Source organism: Sipha flava, unplaced genomic scaffold, assembly GCF_003268045.1.
Source record: "Sipha flava isolate LNK unplaced genomic scaffold, YSA_version1 288_pilon_pilon, whole genome shotgun sequence".
Lineage (NCBI taxonomy): Eukaryota > Metazoa > Arthropoda > Insecta > Hemiptera > Aphididae > Sipha > Sipha flava.
This window is the reverse complement of record NW_020272957.1, coordinates 140,718-160,290: the sequence shown is the minus strand read 5'-3', so window position 1 is coordinate 160,290 and position 19,573 is coordinate 140,718. Positions and strand designations below refer to the sequence as shown.

Genomic DNA, 19,573 nt, shown 5'->3' with positions numbered 1-19,573 from the left:
TTAATGTAATTGATATTTTTTAGTTTTAATTACTAGCGGTTTTTCAATTTCAATAGAAACAAAACAATAATATTACAACAATATTTAAAATTATGGCGAAAATATACCGTAAACTAATTTGTATTTATAATAAAAATAATGTTTATCTAAACCCACTATATTTCAATAAGACCTTCCGTGTTCTTATAGCGTGCAATTTTAGATTATAACTCTTATATTTCTACGAACTCGAAACAAAACTGGTTGCATTATTTTCTGTTGTTATTGGTGTCGGTCAATTGTCATAATTAGCACATTGAAGTGCGTGAGTGAAATAATTTAGAAACTTAAACAAACACACAACTTAATTTACTGATTTTATTTAAAATGTATTCGACCTTATTATTATATATTATTATTCATGCTGGGACACATTTTTATACCAAAATAAATTATGTTCATTTTCGAAGAACTAATAAATTGGAGCTTCTTTTTCATAATATGGCAATTATTTCAAATACAAAAGCATGTTGTCAATATTATGCATTTTACGAGTAAACTACTTTTTTCACATTTCACGAGTCAAAAAATGATTAGAAGCCAAAATTAAAGTCTTAATAATTGAGGTTATAAAAAAATATTGAAACTGTTAAAACTAAAGACTAATGAATATTAAATAATACTGTATAACTATAATATATTATAAAGATTTCAGTTTCTTTGGTATCTTATTATATTTGAAGTACCAATACATAACTATTAAATGTTAATACATGTACTTTTTTTTTTCCAATTTATATTTGAGATTTGATTTTATCACGATGATCTATATCTACTAATAATTAATATTAGATAAAGTAGTTAGTATACGTTATGTGCGTTTATTACATGCTGCAGACGTATTAAATATATCGTGCTCTTTGCTTTTAAGAATTCCTGAATAGTTTCAAACTTCATTTCAGCCCACCTTTTAGGTAGGACAGCAGCTTGAATTTTTAATAACATCATATGAACAATTCAAAAATTTAAAGTTCTAGGAATAAAATAATAGAATAAATACGACGCGTTTACGAACGCTTAATACTTTTAAATATAATTGCGACACGTAATTATTTCAAATTATTTATTCATTGCCACTCCTCTTTAATTAAAATATATTTCAGTAGGTACCGTACAAATCATGTGGGCTTTTAATTTATGTTACATACCTTAGATTCATACCATGTATTGTTTGCACAATATTTTATTCCAGAAAACGTATATGCATATTGCTTCACACTTAATGTTTATGATTCATAAGTAATCATCGTAAGTTAGAATTTTGTTTTCTTTAAAAAAATGTTTAATATCGACTTTTATTTTTTGTAGAATTTTAAATTTATTAATAATTAATGATTTGACGTTTCATCGATGATAATATTGTTATTGATCACCGTTCAAAAACAATATGCATTTTAATAATTCTGTTTGCCTCGAAAACGTATCATTCTAAACTCGTGTCAATGCGATGTAATTTTTAGCTGAAAGGTTTTAAGACAAAAATGGTAGTTATGTCATCGTAAAACCGCAACTTTTGTACCTCGCATATCTACGCATAGGTTGGCATCAATCATACTTATTATATTCAAGGAATTCTACTCCACAATCTCGATTGCCTTACGCACGTTATAACTCGATCAAGTGAAAAGGATATATGAATAATCGTGATGAAAATAAATAATTACTTCGTTTTCTAGAACTTTGTCCGCATTTGGATTTATTTTCAGCAAATTCGCTACGATTTCATTTGCCTGTAAATATAAAACAAAAATATTTAATCAATGTTATTAACTTATAATATACCGTTTTCCATAGTTAGGACTAAATAATGGATTTTAGCGCAAAAGGCAAATTACAATAATCGCTCTGTAATCATGTGTAACAAATTAAATCGTCCAGGAAGTTCGTCATGTATGATCTAACATTTCAAGCGTTTTAAACGTTCATTCATGGGTATTATATACAATATTCTGCCGTAGCTCATTACTAAAATTGAATGAACTGGCGTAAATTAGAACTCAATCTATTAACATAATAGTAATATCCCATTATCCCAGCATCAACGTTAATACTGTATGTTAAATAGTTAAAATAGAATTGTTGATCAAATTTTGTAGTTCAATTATAAACTACGGCATTGTCATCATGCTCGCCCGAACTATAATAATTACAATTTAATTAAAATTGTATTTGAAAAAAAAGCGTGTTGTGAACACTTAAGTGCAGTTATTAGAAAAACGGTGTTGGACATAATATACCTAAATGCATCTACACGTATTCGTGTAGATTTGTATAAACGATGTGGAATCATCTATTGTTCCTTTATAATATATTGCACGCTCGACTGATTAGTCGACTGGTATATCTTGTAATATATATATACGTGTGTGTGTGTGTGTGTGTGTGTGTGTGTGTGTGTGTGTGATTATGTACGGGTATTACTACGGTACAAGAGAAAAAGGGTAAACCGCTTTTGTGTTCGTGCGCGTGATTCGCAATTATTACCAATTAAAAAAGCGCGTGTAATATTTAACGCGATTACATATATATATATACATAAATGTATTTGTGTATTTGATTTTTATCGTAAATTAAATCCCAGTTTTGGTTTATCATACTTCGTATATGATCTGATACCGTAATGGTTGGTCGTGAGAGTAACGAAGATTTTCTTTTTTATTTCCTATTAATTAATATGATAAGTAATTTTAATTGATAAGTACTGCGTTTCCCAAAGTGTGTTCCGTGAGACAATGCTAAGGGTTCCGCTAGATGTATGTGATTATTGAGAAACTTATTTTGTATTATATTTGGAAAAAATATTATTTCATCATTTTAAAAAAAAATTGTGTTTTAAACTAATTTTGATAAAGAGTAATCATTAACAATATTAACAGTTTCATTAAAAACATTTTTAAAGTTTTGTTTTTCCTATGTTTTTTTAATATATATGAGTTGAATTGGGATTAAAGCATTAGGGTTCCGCGAAACACAAACTATTTTATTAAGGGTTCCGTGATTGTAAAAGTTTGGGAACCGCTGGATTAGTAGACGTAAGACAATGCTTGTTCAATGCTATTCATTAATTTTTTTTGCATAAACTCAGTCGAGAGTTTAATTAGGATTTAAATACGGATAACACCCGGAATACCACATCAATTAGGAAAATATAGAAAAATTTGTGATATTGGAATATAAAAATTTTAATTTGATGTGGCGTATTAAATTTTCGTTGTAGGACGGTTTTGTAAAATGTCCGTATGGAATTAATTCATTTTAACAACGTAATACATGTGTATATCTATTTTATCACGATTTACTATTATAATGATGCAAGTACCTGTTGGGATGAAATTAATTCAGTATTTGTAATTTGAAAAAATGTATTTGCAGTTGAAAACAACAATAGTATAGTTGTCCATGCGCGGAAGACCTATTTCGTCCGTCGGGTCGCAGTAACGGTGACGTGTTTATTATTACGATGCATATAATATTTTCTTGTTTAGAAGTAAGTATTGCGATTTTTTCTACCCTTTTTTTCTACCGTCATGCATTCATTCATGACTCGGCGCGTTCCCTCCACCTTCCTTTAAGATTAGAGCTCGTTTGCTCTTATACGTTCAACGAACGCATTCTTAAACATCACCTCGTCCCCGTCACTGCTATCAGTATCACATTGTACTGCGCTGCACGTGAAACAATAAAATTGTACCCACCTCTTTGGTAACGTCACCGGAAACCTTGCACAACGCGAACAACCTCAGAACGCGCTGCGACACGTCCAACAGGTCGGCTGCCGTCTCCGAGGTGACGGTGTTCTCGAAACGTTCCGTCGCGCGGAGCACGCGGTGAACTTTGAATACTGCCGTGATGGCCGTGGTCGCGATCTCCGACAACACTTGCGCGCCGAACGCTCCGCCGCCGGTCGTCTTACCCACGTGGTCGTTCAGCGTTTTCCTCTCCGCCCTGATCGCCTGCAATTCTGCGGAACACCCGTCATCTCGCGACCGTCCGGAATCCGTCGACGGATGCCCAACAAGAATAACGACAACACGTATCTATCCCATTATTATTAAGCTGCGCCGCGCGCGTTCCAGCCCGTCCGGTTCTCTATGCACCTGGCAGTGGCGGCGCCAGGATTTGTTACTAGGTAGGGCTCATGGGAGGCCAACAATTATTAGGTAAGTCCATCAAAAATGAGATTTCAAAAAAAAATAATTAATATAATTACTATACTTAAAAACTTTAAATTATTACAACGCTATAACAAAACTACTTTAAAATATTACCATTATTTAATATTTTCTGCTTATGAAAAATGACTATATTATTATGTCTAAGATCAAGTCAGTGATAGAGCCACTGGTAGGGCCGGGCATTTTTAGGTAGTGCCATGATCCTATCTGGCCCGTCTCTGGTGCCGCCAATGGTACCTGGGGTCTGACGACAGTGTAATGTACTGCGCCGTGAACCAAAACTCATGGCGACCGCCCGTCGTATAGCCGTTTTACCGAAAAATATCCGTTGTCGCCACTTCCACTCTAACGCGTCGAACGCGACTGCGCAATTCAGTCGCGGGTACACTTTTCAACGGGTGGTCGTACTTGAATTATCGTTAAGACCGCAATGACGCGCGGCAATATAGACACGAAATGACATGGGGATATCGGGTATCACAAAGCTAACTTGCACTTTTGTGTCGGAAGGGTTGAAAAACAAAAAAAAAAATGCCATGCTCACCGACGGTTCTTAACGAAAATTTCAGACATATTAACTAAACATTAACTGCGAAGGTTGACCGTGTCGTTTAAACGTACACATTTCAAATCTTGGTTTGCGAATCTTCAAATCTTCGCAGCACTTCTAGGTGTTTTGTTTACGGTAGAAATGTTAGTAATTTAATTTATGTCTTAATTGTTCATCCCCCATAATTAATGTAACTGTACAACAGTTGCTCCAAATATCTACTGATTAAAAAAAGAAAATCAAATTTTACGAGCTTATTGTCTCAACTAATAGATAAAAATGTTGTCTGATACTTTTTATTTATCTGGATCTATTATTATGTTTTTAGAGCTTTTATATCAAATCCTATTTAAACGTTATGCCCAGTAAATTAAATTGACTATACATCTTATGCAGTGGCGGCCCGATGGATTTTAATGCCCATTGCAGAATTTTGCGGGACCTCACTTATATTTATTTTATTAACTCGATTTTAATATATTTTTATAAACCTTATGGTCCCTGATACAGTCTTAATTTTCGTCAATAGTAACAATTATTAACCTTATTCCGGCGACAATTATATTATGAGATTATTTGTAAATAAAGAAATATTTGTGATCTATAATATGCCTGGACCTGCTCAATCGATGGTGCAACTGGCACAGCTCATATGCGTTGCATTAGAATGTCGCACAAAACAGCGATATAATCATTGTTATTATGGGATTCTATATAAGTACAAAAAAAATTACGTTCTTATACTTGTATTATTTTAAGTGTATATAATATATTTTATGTGTTCGCGCTAGCCAGATTACACCAGTATTATCGTCGTCGTATAATTATCTAGACAAATCGCATATTTATGCACCGGATAAATAATTATGCATTAATATTCCGTGAGTACATACAACATAATATAACCGTATTACAATTTTAAGTATTAATCATCGACCGTCATCGATACATTGAACTTTTCCCTCAGGGGCTATTCATAAAAAATACACAAAACCGATTTTTTTTTTTTTTTTGTTATTGTTGTGAAAGATGATAAAAAAAAAAAAAGGAAACATTTCCAATAAAAACGCCATTGAATATTATAATAGTTTTCGTCATCACGAGGTGCCCTCGTTTTTAAATGAGTTCGAACTCTACGTAGGCAGTTGAATATATCGATCAGGCGATTAATCAACGTATAATAATACCGTGTGTGTATCGTAAATAGCTAAAATATAATAGTCCAATACAAGTTTTAACGATACCACGATGCCGTAACGCGCTGTGGTATGGCATCTTTAATTTTAGAATAACTCATGCCTGTGGTAATTAAAATCATAATGAACAAATACCAACTGGTGATATTGTGATATCGATTACTAAAAAAGTGGTATTCACCCAGTAACGTATAACTTGTTTCGTGTAAACGTTACACTTACTCTCCGTTTCAAATGATGATATTTTATATAACAATATAAGTATATAATATTACGATAGTATAATCTTCGCTCATGGGAAAGTCGATGAAAAAAACAAATATTCAAAACATGATGAAACGCGGAGAAACTGTCGAATCGTTGTAAAATCGAAAACTTGTAAAACCCAAATTTGTTCAATAATACGTACTTTTCGCTGTCATATAGTGTCCATTCACGAGTCTGCATAGATTACGGTGGTGGTTTCTAAACTCTGCGCATAAGTGACAATAATGTATTTCGGACAGAAGTGGAATGAAACATAGGGCAATCTGTTGGAAATTCGATTTTTATTTATAAACTCGTGCATCCGTCTAATATAGACTATAATAATATATAGGATATAGTATGTACGTTTTAGTTATTATAACGAAAAAACCTATAGGAAAAAAACTACCGATTCGTATGACGCAATCTTTAGAGTTTACAAATCTATATGCCGAATAAAAAAATGGTATCAAACTAAAATGTGAAAGATTGATTGAATTAGTGCTTATACTTATATTTCCTATTATTTCGAGATAAAAAACATAAACGTCATTGTTCCCCTTGATAAATATTAATAAAATGAATTCAATAAAAATGTAAGATTACGAAAATTACTTTTTATCGAGTTAGAAGCGTAAAAAAAAATAAGAATAAAATAAAATATGTTATATCTAGGGAAATCGAATGTATCTGTTACAAATCCAATTATTACCAGAATATGTTTTTATATTTTTTACATCATGTATATGACAAAATAATAAATCCTACTAGAATTAGTTTAATAATTATTAATTTAACGAATGATTCGTAAAATATAATTACAATTCTTTTTTATCATATAATGTATTACCTTTAACGTTTAGTTTGCCTAAATTATAATGCATTAGTCAAACTTGTTAATTTTAACTTTATACATTTTCATATATTTTAAATAGAAATTTTATAATTTTGTATGTATTAATTATTGGACCGTTTATTATAGTAACATTGAATGCTATATTTTTACATAGAGTTATCAAAAATGTATCATACATAAGTGTATATTATATGATCTAACCTGAAGTATGTTTTCCGGAATTATACGAGATTGGACTGACAAACGCAAACAACTCCCGATGATCATTGTCATAACTATCAGTAGCAAATAAATCCAATGTAAAAAATTGTCGTGCTTCTTTTGGTCTGCACATTAGATTGTTAGAAAAATAAAACATTAATTCTTTTGGCTTGAAAATCGAAAATACATATACATATATTCTTACATAAGCCGGAAGCATAACTAAATAATGATACTTTTTGTATTGTGCTGGTGTATAGTGTTATTAAAATTTGCACATAGAGTGGTACAGTTTGAAATACGATTTCCTGACTTGACGATTCGGAAGTTGACAAGTTTCTATACAATAGAACACACGCGATTGTTACGAAAAACCCGTTGAATGCATAAATTTTTATCTGAAATTTTTTTAAAAAAGATACAAAGGAAATATAAACATGGATGTTTAAAATCCATTACTATTCATAGATAAAAATACATTTAAAAAAAAAAAAATTAATATAAAAGAACAAATGTTCTGCATTGTAATAAATTAAGTAATTTCAGTCAAATGTATTTTTTTAACATTTTCCCTATTATACAATTATGAAATTACTTAATTCATTTTTAATTTAAAAAATATTTTTTTATTGTTTAATTCTGTTCTTCGAATTCATAACTGTTTTTAACTCATTTAATATAATTAATAATATTTGTATTTTTTATCTACCTATATAAATTGTAAAATTATTAAAATTTAAGCATAGCTATATTGTACTATACATTATACATGTTTTTATGTCATCGAAAGTTACCTTGACTGCCATCGAGTTTTGTTGATCGATGGATTGTGATCATGTGAACAAGTACACCACATTTAAACAAAAAATGAATCCTATAGGTTACATGATTACACGTGCAATCGTGTATTTTGTATTGCATAGACATACAATAGAAGGCGTACAATGAAGGAAGAACAATATTATTTTTGAATTGAAATATCATATTAATTTTTCTTTAATTAATTTGATGCAGCACACTTGTTATTTTTTTCTATTGATTGAAATCAATAATTGTTTTGGTTTAATGTTTTGCTATATTTATAATAACAATTTTATAAATTAAAATTTTTGAACAAATACTAATACTTTGTGAATAGTTTTAATTATAAAAAAATACGTATTACAATTTTATTTTATTGCCTACGTGAATCCTTAGTGGATAATGGATTTTCAATAAATCATTTATCATCAACAATAAAAATCATTAATCATTCATTTATTCGTCAAACTTGTCTGCTGTTGGTCGATCATAAATTGGATATTGTTCTTCTATAACCGTCATGTACGATTGAATGATGATTACAAGGTATCCTCCGACTGCCATGACACTCTAAAAACAATAAAAATATATTATTTAAAAAATGTATAAACAATTTGATTAATAATAATATTAATTATAATTTGATACAATTCCATACAATTATAATAATAAATAGTAATAACTATTTTTGTTATTTATCATGGGTTGTACATTTTTGTTCGTGTGCTATTAATTCTAATAAAACACGATATGACATATTATTTATTTTTCTTGAATTTTAATATTTTTTTCGATAGTTAAAAGGTTCGAATAAACAAATAAAATAATTTATCAATATTTTTCCACCATCGAGAGTGCTCATCAGAACATTATATTTAGAATAATTTCTCTAAAATGTATTTTAATATCCCTCTATTATGTTAGTGTATAAAATAAAAAAAATAAAGTAAAATGTTTTTTTTTTCAATAAGTTTAAGAAGCTTATAAAGAAAATACTCACAGATAAGAAATAATCGTCATCCAAATAACTGAGACCATATAGGGAAAACCTTATTTTCTTGTCATCAATACTTTCCAAGAAATGTTTTATCTAAAACGGAATTATTTTAATTACACTTAGCCATTATATACTATAATTTAATTCAACACCTAAAAGTCTTGCATATTAATTCATTGGTGTTTTATTATTTGATAAATATTATGGTAGAATAATGTAGAAGTTATTTACTTCTGTTTGTGCGTTTTTTTTGTTTTTGTTAATATCGATAAAAATTAAATATAATAACAACAAAAATAGTAAAACAAATGGCCAACGTTATTGCTCTTATTTATAATCTTATATCGTCAACAGTTTTATTCAGATAGAAATTCGGACGGAAGATTATTCATTCATAGTAAGCTATCATAAGGACCGCTAAAAACTGAAAATTTATCATAGTTTATAATTATAATAGAAAAAATATGAACATTTTTATTTGAAGTCCATATAATAGAAAATATTATGTATCTATTACTTAGTTGCATTTTGCTTATTAATACGCTTTACTATACCCGTTTTTTTAACATTTAATTAGTTTTCATTTGCTTAAGTATTATACAATAATAATTAATAATAAATGTACTATGTGGTACTAATAATAACATAATAATAATATAAACGCTAAACGATTCTATGATCTTTTCAAATTTTTTTATTTCAAATGAATTCAACACAATAAATAGTTTTTACATTCTTACGGACGCATTGTAGGATGTGGTTATTAATATTATATTATTACATTTTCTTTATGTATCTATCAGAGTTGTAAAATTTTAAAAATTTATCTAGATAATTATTTGAATAAATATGTATTCGAATAAAAAATTATTCGACTAATTTAGAAACAATATTATTCGAATAAAAAATTATTCGACTAATTTAGAAACAATATTAATCGAATAAAAATGTATTCGAATAATCTGGAAACAATAATATTGGAATAATTTGTGATCATAATATAATTTGAATAATTTTTAAATACAGTTATCCTATCCTAGTATATATAGTAGTAGTTAATTCTAATTACTAAATATGTATTATGAAATAATGATTATAATTCTTCTAGTTTGTCTACATGTATTTAGTATGTACCTTAATAGTAATTAATTATCAATATTGAAGATGTTATTATTATATCTAGTTTAGTCCAGTTTCTGTACTATATTATATAGTCTCAGATATTTTGGTAATATGTACTAACTACGTATGTTCAATGTTGTATTTCATATTTATAAGTTCAAATATATAGAGCTCTACAAAAAAATATAAAGATACTAGATAGATATGAGCATGTAGCTATAAAAGTTATCTGTTTGAATTTATGATATCTAATAATAATTGTGTTTGAAAATTAGTTGAATAATAATTTATTCGAATAATAATTTATTCGAATAAAATGTTATCTAAATAATCATCTAAATAAAATTTTATTCGAATAACGTCCAACTCTGGTACCTATTCATTGTTTTTCTTTGTCAGTACGATGGATAATCTTCTGTCCCTCAACAAAAACTACTTAATCGTCTTAATCGTATTTATGAAATAGTTATAATTAGAAATGGGATCATAAGTTAATATTTTGCCTCACCTTTAATTAACAACTACTCTTGGTTGATTAGTAGTTAATAGTTTACTATTGAAAGAAAACCTAAATTTGTTATATTAAAAAATTTCAAACCAATTGGTTACCCCGTAAAACCGTTGATTAAATACACTGTAATATTACATTTCTGATAAAAGTAAATATTATTTATTATCTTTAAACTATTGCTAGGTTTGGAATTTTAAGCATAAAAGGTATTTGGTATCGATAATCTCATATGTATTATAATGTCAAATATTACAACACATAATTAATTCTATAGTAACATTATTTATGAAAGTAAATAATTAAGAAAAATCAAACGCCTACAAAACTTTTTTTTTTTTGGTAAATTTATTGATTATTGAATAATTGTTGAAATTATATAGTTAATCTAGTATGCAAATGTTCCAGATTATAAAAATTAAAATAAATATTATTAAACCAATAGCCTTTCTCTGATTTAGGTTAAGCTAGGTTGTATACTGCACGTTTTTATAATATAAAAATGAATCAAGCTAATCGAAATGTGTAATGGTAAACGATTTTTAGTAGGACACATAGGTGAATAAATTAATTTATACTTTATTTCAAAGTGAATGCTATTAATTAACTAACTTTCATGTTTAAAGAACTAGTTTTTTCTATATATTTTTAAATAATTATATGTATGCATATTTATTGTCTTTTGTATCTAAATTTATGCTAAATAATAAGATCAAATTTTTATAGGTTAATCTTGTTCGTTGAATTTTATTGTGTAAAATAATTCGAACAGCTATAAGAATACTCCTTTATATATTTTAATTATTTATGCCTATCTATACTATTAATATTATGAACATTATTAAATGGTTATTGGTTATTAATGGTTAAAAAAAATGTCTAATACTTAACTCTAATTTTCTCGTCTTCGGTGAAACGCTTGTGAAATGCTGCGTTAAGAATAGTTTTCGTCCGTCTAGCCTAAAACATTGATTCATTTATCAAGTAAGTCCCTCCATATAATGTGGATCTATTACTTCGTTGGACGCAATCGAAGCGGCCCTACACACGATATACACTTTCATCATATAATGCAGGGGCCATATGACCATAGATATCTGGGGCGTTATTCGGAAATTTGAATATGCCATGATTATACCTACGACGAATAAATGTGGCAGCATACTCAATATACAGGTGATGATGCTCAAAAGAATCAGCACCTGTTAATTGGTACAATTAACTGTGTAAGTTAAATCATTCGCTCTCGCTATTTTGTTTCGGTGTATCAGTTACTTGATAGATGTTGTTTATATGTTCGAGAATGGAACAGAGATCGATGTGGGCGCGGTTCAACTGTCGAAGATGGACAACTATGTTAGTTGGTAACGTGAAGTCGTCCGACAAAATGAATAGATCCAGTGGTTTATCCATCACTATAATCCTCTCCAAAAATTGATGAACTTTGAATCTAAATGATTCGCATAATTATTTAATTACAATTTGAGTAATTACCTTGATTTTTCCGTATTCGAAGTCTATCCAAAGATGCATTGATACATTTAAAACATTTCGCTAGCACCGAACACATACACCAAAATTGAATACATAACGATAGTGCCTCCAATTTGTGGATAACATTATCCTAGAATATTGAAAAAGTTACATAATTGTTTGTGATCAGATTAAATAAAACTAAATTTTTATAATTATATGTGTTACATATTTTTTAAATGATTAATAATATTTTAGAATTTTATCTAATTTTCATAAAAATCTTAAATTCAATAGTATAATACATACTAAGAGTTTTAAATAATTCAGTTCTAATAATATAAATTCATTCAAAAGAACTTTAAATAAATTATTGCAATATAAACTACGACGATTTCATAATATTTTAATGAATGGATATAAATGTTAGGTAATATTCTGAAAGGATTTTTTTCATAGAAGAGACAGAGAGATAGAAAGATTCTGACATTTTACAATTTCGAAAATTTTATTTTGAATAATATTATCTTATAAATATTATCTTTTGAACCATTCAGTTTGACCTCAGATCCTACTTTATCTAAACGCAGTTATAATCAAGGCCGTATCTAGAAATTTTTTTCGGGAGAGATCCAAAACATGTATATTGTAATTTTATTGAATTTAGATTTTAACTTTTGATATTTGGTTAAAAATAAGACAAAAAAATATTTAATCTTTTTTTTATTAAAATTTATATCATTTTTTCATATGATATTATGATATAAAATTAAAAGCAGTCAATGATTAATTGGAGCTTAAGTCATTTTTGACTGAAAATATTTATGTTGGTATTAAAAATAAATAAGTATTTTAAACATTCGTAAAATATTAAAGAAATTTTCGCGGGGGGGTCTATACATTCTGGACTCCCACCCAAATACGGCTTTGGTTATAATACACATATATTACAAATTGTTATATTATTACTCGTACCACCATAATGAAGAGTTTCCATGCAAAGGATAGTCTTATTCGGCTGAAACTTGTCGTAACTGATACTATTGAGAATACGGTATTTAATACAATCAACATGATACATTCAATGTTGACGTTGCGGGCAATCTTGTTCATCATGTTTTTATTTCCTGTATAAAAAGTATATCACGGCTTATTCACGGTTGCATTTCAATATAATTAGTTTTCGTAACGTTTTTATTAACCTATAATCGATCCATGATATTTAAAAAAGTTATTAAACAGCTCAAAAACTTTTCTCAGTCCCATTAAATGAAACGGCATTAATATATATATGATGATGATAATCGTTTGATTTAACCACAAAGATATTAGAAACATTGGTCCAACTATTATTTGAATACGGTCGTGGGTTGTTAACTAGAATTAAAAATATATTACAATGGCCACCGTCGATTGTACGAAGTGCGTTTATATATACAAGAATATTTTTAATGTTATCGTATATACATAGTAATTATATACTATTACTTGATTATCTTATACTATAAGAATTACAAGAAGATATAAGATAGATCATAAGAAGTATTTACATTGCTTGAAGTTCTATTTCCTTGGTACTTGATCGCATTTCTTAAATTTTGTGTTGTATTTCCGGAAACTATTACCAGTACGATGTAACAAATTGACAAAATTATACTCGGTATACACCATGAATTCTTGGTTTTCTGTAAAAAATCATAAACGATTAGTCATGTTTCAGTTCATCTTGATGAACAACATCATTTTTGGTTGTAGGTAGACGAAATTATATACCTTGTCATTTTCGTTCTTTGGTATACGAATTGGCATCCATCCAAATACTATTGAATAGTAATAAGTGACAGAAAAGCTCTTAAACATGAGATATGTATCAACTTTCATATTTGCCATTCGGTATTGAAATGAACTATATTATTCAATTATATTTGTTTAGGACGTATACATATATATATATATATATATATATATATATATCACTTATGATTATTTGTAATACGTATATGAGGTTGTTTTTATTGTTCTCAGCAATGAAAACATAATGAAAAGGAAACAACAAAAAATTAATTTTTTCCATTGTGCACTAACTGTTTGCATAGTTTTGGTCAATAATAAAATAGCATTGAAAATTAATTGGTATTATTGGTAAAGAATAAGAATTATTTTAAAGCTAAAGTAATGAAATAAAATATAAGTAAATTTACAAATTATAATGGATCGTTTTTAATTCATTTCTGCATCTCTTAAATATTTACAATTCGTATTACAATAATTAATTAAAAAAAATTAATTAATAATTATTAATTTATTATTAATTTTAATTGTTCTATCAATTTTTTTTATCATATTGCATGTATAGAATTTAATTAAATTTTGAATCCTTATACTTACATAACAGTTGTCATTTCGGTAATCAAACACTTAATATAATGATGATGTATTGGTATTCATTCTTTTAGTCGTCCATCAAAAATGTATGTTTATTTTACATTTAGTTTATAATACTTGTAAGTATTTTTGGTAATATTGTTAAGTATTAAGAAAATAATAATTGTAACCCTAATTTTGTATAAAATAAATATTTTTACAACAACGAAAATATGATTTTGTAATTTTGAGGTTATTTACATGATTATATAACAGTGAACATCGGTATTTAACGATAATCGACGATATGCTTAGTACCCTAGAGATTTAAGTCGATTTTTACCAACGGTTAAGTATTGAACTATATATCTCTACATTTCGGAAAGATACTGAAATAAAAATAATAAAAATTGTTAGCTTAGAACTCCAATGAAAAAATTTCTCCTGTATGTTATTTATTGAATTCGTCTATTTATCGGGAAGTTTTAATTTACTATTATTAATTTATTCCAACAAAATTATAGCATTACGTCTAGGTAAATATTTTAATTTACAAATTTAAAGAGAAGAATATTTTTAAGATAATTTTATATAATTAGTATAAAATATAGTTTTGAAGTCATAATAGTTTACGAATATGCGTAAAAAGCAAACACTTCTTTGTTAAACAATATTTTACAAAATGGATGTCATATCATAAAAATATTCTACAGTTTAAGTATGGTGATAAATATTTAACCTATAATATGACAATATATTCCATAATTTTGATTTGAAACTGTTAAATATTTTGAAGTATTTCCCGTTTAATCGATGAAGATAATGTGGGTACTATTTTTCTCCTCTTAATATTTTTATACTTGTTGTGTATCAGTGGCGTACACAGAAAATATTTTCCGAAGTGGTTACTATGGACAGTGTTAAATTGCTTCTACTATCTAAGAATTACTATCAAGACACTGTAGATACTTATCTACATTTCATTTACAGAACGTTCAAAAACTATTTGACAAAGGCAATAAAAATTGTCTCAACTGATCACATTATTTACGTATTTCCTATAGTAGGTTTAAGCCTGTATTTACGAACAAAGGATATATAACGTGGTACTTGACTATTTAATATATATATATATATATTGAAGAAATTAAATCACTAATAACAAAACGTGATTAAAATATTTTTAGTACATAAATTTGATAGATTTAATAATAATTAATAATTAATCTTTTATTAATTAAAATTCAAAATCCATCTTAAATTTTGTTATTACTCAGAATGGTACTACCCAAGTGATTGGAATCGTTTCACTGACTAGTGTTTACTGTTTATAATATATATTATACCCTTATATATTAAAAATAACAGAACATTACGTGTATTACATAATATTCCATACAGCAAAAACAGAGGTATTTTATTTAACTAAATTTAACAAACAATGGTATTGTTTAAATTTCTAATGTGGAGTTCTATATTTTATTCTTTAACACACAATTATAATACGAGTACAAATAATACAACGTCCGATGACAATAATGTAATATTTTCTATGCTAAAAATTGTGTTTATTTTAATGTGAATAATGCCAATGATATTATAGCGTTTTATAATATTAAAATTTTTAAATGAATTATATTGTAGTGTCTAAAAACAGTTAAATAGCGGTTAGTATCGGGTCAGTGTGTCACGATGAAAAATTAAAGTTCTCTTAACATGCATCATGTAGGTGATATGTAAGAACGTTTTTTGTAAAATACTTAAAATAATTTTTATTTGAGAGTCACAATAGAAAAAAATGAAAAAAAAAATCCACATACAATTCACGAAAAATATGTTGTGAACAACCTAACCGTTCAAATAGTAATGCCCATACGAGTAACAACAATAACGAACGAAAAGTTAATAAAACCGTGTGTGTATGTGTGTGTGTGTATGTATGATAATGACGACCAACAATGAATTTGAATAAACGTAAATATACGTGAGAATTGAACCGGTACATGTTTACTGTTGACTAGTTCACTGTGATTTAGCTGTAGTTGTATTGCAAGACTATTACCAAGTACGAAATGACGATGATTACGGCCTAGAAAATATTATATCGTACAAATAATGTTTCTTACACAATGATGCATGTACATGCAGTGATGTATCTAGACCCCTTGAGCTTCTTTTTCCTTTCTATATGTATTTTCCAATTACAATATTACTTTTGTCTTTAATGATTGTCTATAGTTTTAAGCTATGTATCAGAATCAACAATTTTATTCTCATTTGATTTATCTTGATTGAATTATACATTATAACTAAAAAGTAAAAACATGTAAATTGTATTGCTAGAGTAATTAGCCAGTAGATATCTCCCTTTAAGAAAAATCTCAAATACACCACTGGTATGCACATGTAAACAGTAAATATATATGTTGTATAGTTAACAGTATAGCCAATAGGGTTGATTTTTTTTTTTTTTTTACCGATGATAAAAGTGTTTTATCTACCGTCACCATACCACAAACTTCGAATTTCACTTTACAATACGTCAAACGCTGCAAGAATTGTTTCATCTGAAACAATACTATTATTAATATTTCATAATACACGTAATGCTTAACGACTGAGACGTATCGGATATATCATGTGCATATACAAAATACATATAAACTCATGCATTACTTCAGAACAGTTACTCTTCTTATCCAACGCTTCTTTCGTGATCTGAGCTAAGGTGTGCAAACGGTCGTCCTGAAAGTCATTTTATGCCGCATTATTATACAGCAGACAAGGAGTGGTAGACGCATTGCAGTGTCGCACCTGCTCGACGACGGATGAAGCCGCGAAACACACGAGAGTTATTCTACCGGCACAGTTTATTACCCACAACAAATGAACAATAACCAAGAGCAGTGGAGTCCCTTGGGTCCTGTACGCAGATATCGTGTTGAACAGTCCACAGATCGTATTAAACATGTAACATAATATATTCATCAGAATGCGTTCCTCGCACACACCGTTAACGGTTTTTACGCCGTCCATTAACTCGGCATACGCAATGTTCGCTTGATAAATTTCGTCTGTTGAAAATATATTAATTTATACGATTTAAATCAACCGTTATACTTAATTTCCGATACGCAATACTTATCATAATACGTTAAAATGAATATATTATGTGATTTTGAAGAAGAGAAAAGGGGAGAGGATTGATGCGCGGATTTACATCTATAGTTATTTCTAGTAGCCACGGTTTTTCTCCAAGCTGCTTTCGCTGCGGTCGGTATCTCGGAAGAAACGATTTTCTGCAAACTGTCGTTTAGTTTTAAAAATCTGTCTTTAAGGCTCCAACAGCACCACACGAATTGAAGGTCTACCGTCAATATTCCCAGTTTACAGATATCCTAAATGAACATGATTCTTACATATTCACAAACACATTTTGGCCGTTCAATCAGATTTTGACCTACTTGAAATAATAGATTGTACGCGGAATTGGTTTTTTTTTGTATATTTTGAAAGTTGTATGAAAAATATGCTGGTATTAGGTTTCCGAAGACAAAAGTAAAAACGATTACTAATCTCCAAACGTCTGACAATAAATCTGTGAAAATACTTATTTATTATGTATAGGTATATATATTTATATATTATAATTTGTTTTTATTTTTTTATTTGCAATGTCTTCTAATACTTTTTGGCATTTCCAATGTGTTTACGTTTATTTTTCTACCGACCAATGACAAAAAACAGCTGAGAAAATAAATAACATTGTAGGACCAAAAGTCAAGAAGTATTAACTTTTCAAAAGTCATGTCTAGTTTTCTTATCTGAAATCATGTAAAATTATCATTCTTCTAGCTTAAATGTAATTTAAGTTAATAATTATTCAATATATTTGAACATTCGTCTATAGCTTTTTAAGTATTATTTTAAGCTATTAAGCCTATAATAAAAGTACGTAATGAGGTATTCAAAGTTAAAACATATTACTTTGCAGTTATTATCTATATTCGAAAAGATTAGGTTATCCTAAAAATGACATATATATTGTTTACTTTCATATCAGTAGAACTTTATGATTTATGAAACTAGTGAATCACTTATTTTAAACTCACAATTTATTGAAAATAATTTTCAGTAAAAGTTCTATAGATAGTAAATAGATATTTTAATTAATTATATGACTTTTTTGTCTTACCTCTTTATGTTCTTCCATCCAAGGTTTCGTAACATAATCTAATTGGTTTCCGACAATAGAAAAACACCATAAAAAAGAAATTGTATACGCTAAAACCTGCAAAAAAAGTATACTTATTTTTTTGAATTCACAATCCATATTAAAAATATTCAATATTATTATCATTATTAACAGTTTGCCCATCGCTTATCTGTTGATCATTACTAATTAAAATTTGATTTACCTTATTGGTTTTTAAATTTATTGTCATCCAAGTACCGAACAATAATGATTGGTAGTAAATACATTCGTAAAAATAATTGTCAATGAACACGTTATTCATTTTGAGTGGTAGTTTGCAAAATGGACACTATGAACTATTTCGCAAAATAAATTTTGACAGCTAAAAATATTTGCTACTTGTTTATGCAGTGGGAAAATAACAATTAAGAACACCATTTATTGTAAAATAAATCATATTAAACGTTATTTGCACAGTGAGTATTGTGGCGTATTTGAATTGTGTAGGTAGCTGAATAAGTTTAGTGAATAGCTTTTTATGACTAATGAAATTATGAGTTTTGTTATTCTTCGATATCTTAAATAAATCGACTATAATGAAAATTCAAATGTTTTTACGGATCCTTTATTTTTTTAACAAAAAATTACTATTGATTTTACTTGTTTAGATATCAAGATACGAAATCTTGATATAATTTTCCAGAATAATCTTCTTCTTTCAACTCGTATTGAAAAAAAATTATCTAAAAGCAATAAAAACACAGGGTTTACTTGTTTAGATTAACCAAATCTTTTGAAGATAAAAAATGCCTTACAGTCCTCTATTGTTCTTTAGTCCAATTCAGTTCTC

At 28.0% G+C, this 19,573-nt stretch overlaps 2 protein-coding genes and 1 pseudogene across 4 annotated transcripts in view; 1 reads left to right on the top strand and 2 right to left on the bottom strand.

Annotated features, from left to right (window-relative positions):
* LOC112685697 (probable Ras GTPase-activating protein) overlaps positions 1 to 19,573 on the top strand; it is a 123,383-nt gene that overhangs the window by 17,459 nt on the left and 86,351 nt on the right. The gene's annotated exons all lie outside the window — the stretch shown is intronic.
* Positions 8,455 to 14,000, bottom strand: LOC112685700 (annotated as a pseudogene).
* On the bottom strand, positions 16,136 to 17,898 carry LOC112685702. The gene is made up of 5 exons (XM_025557652.1): positions 17,749 to 17,898; positions 17,343 to 17,451; positions 17,205 to 17,273; positions 17,006 to 17,095; positions 16,136 to 16,617 (listed from the first exon to the last, which is right to left on the bottom strand). Coding segments are annotated over exons 1-5 (327 nt in total). The 5' UTR covers positions 17,751 to 17,898; the 3' UTR covers positions 16,136 to 16,560.

Coding starts and splice junctions, on each gene's coding strand:
- LOC112685702 (XM_025557652.1), bottom strand. Junction 17,274..17,342: donor CTTCATCCGTCGTCGAGCAG/GTGCGACACTGC, acceptor AATGACTTTCAG/GACGACCGTTTGCACACCTT. Junction 16,618..17,005: donor ATAAAACACTTTTATCATCG/GTAAAAAAAAAA, acceptor AATATTTTCTAG/GCCGTAATCATCGTCATTTC.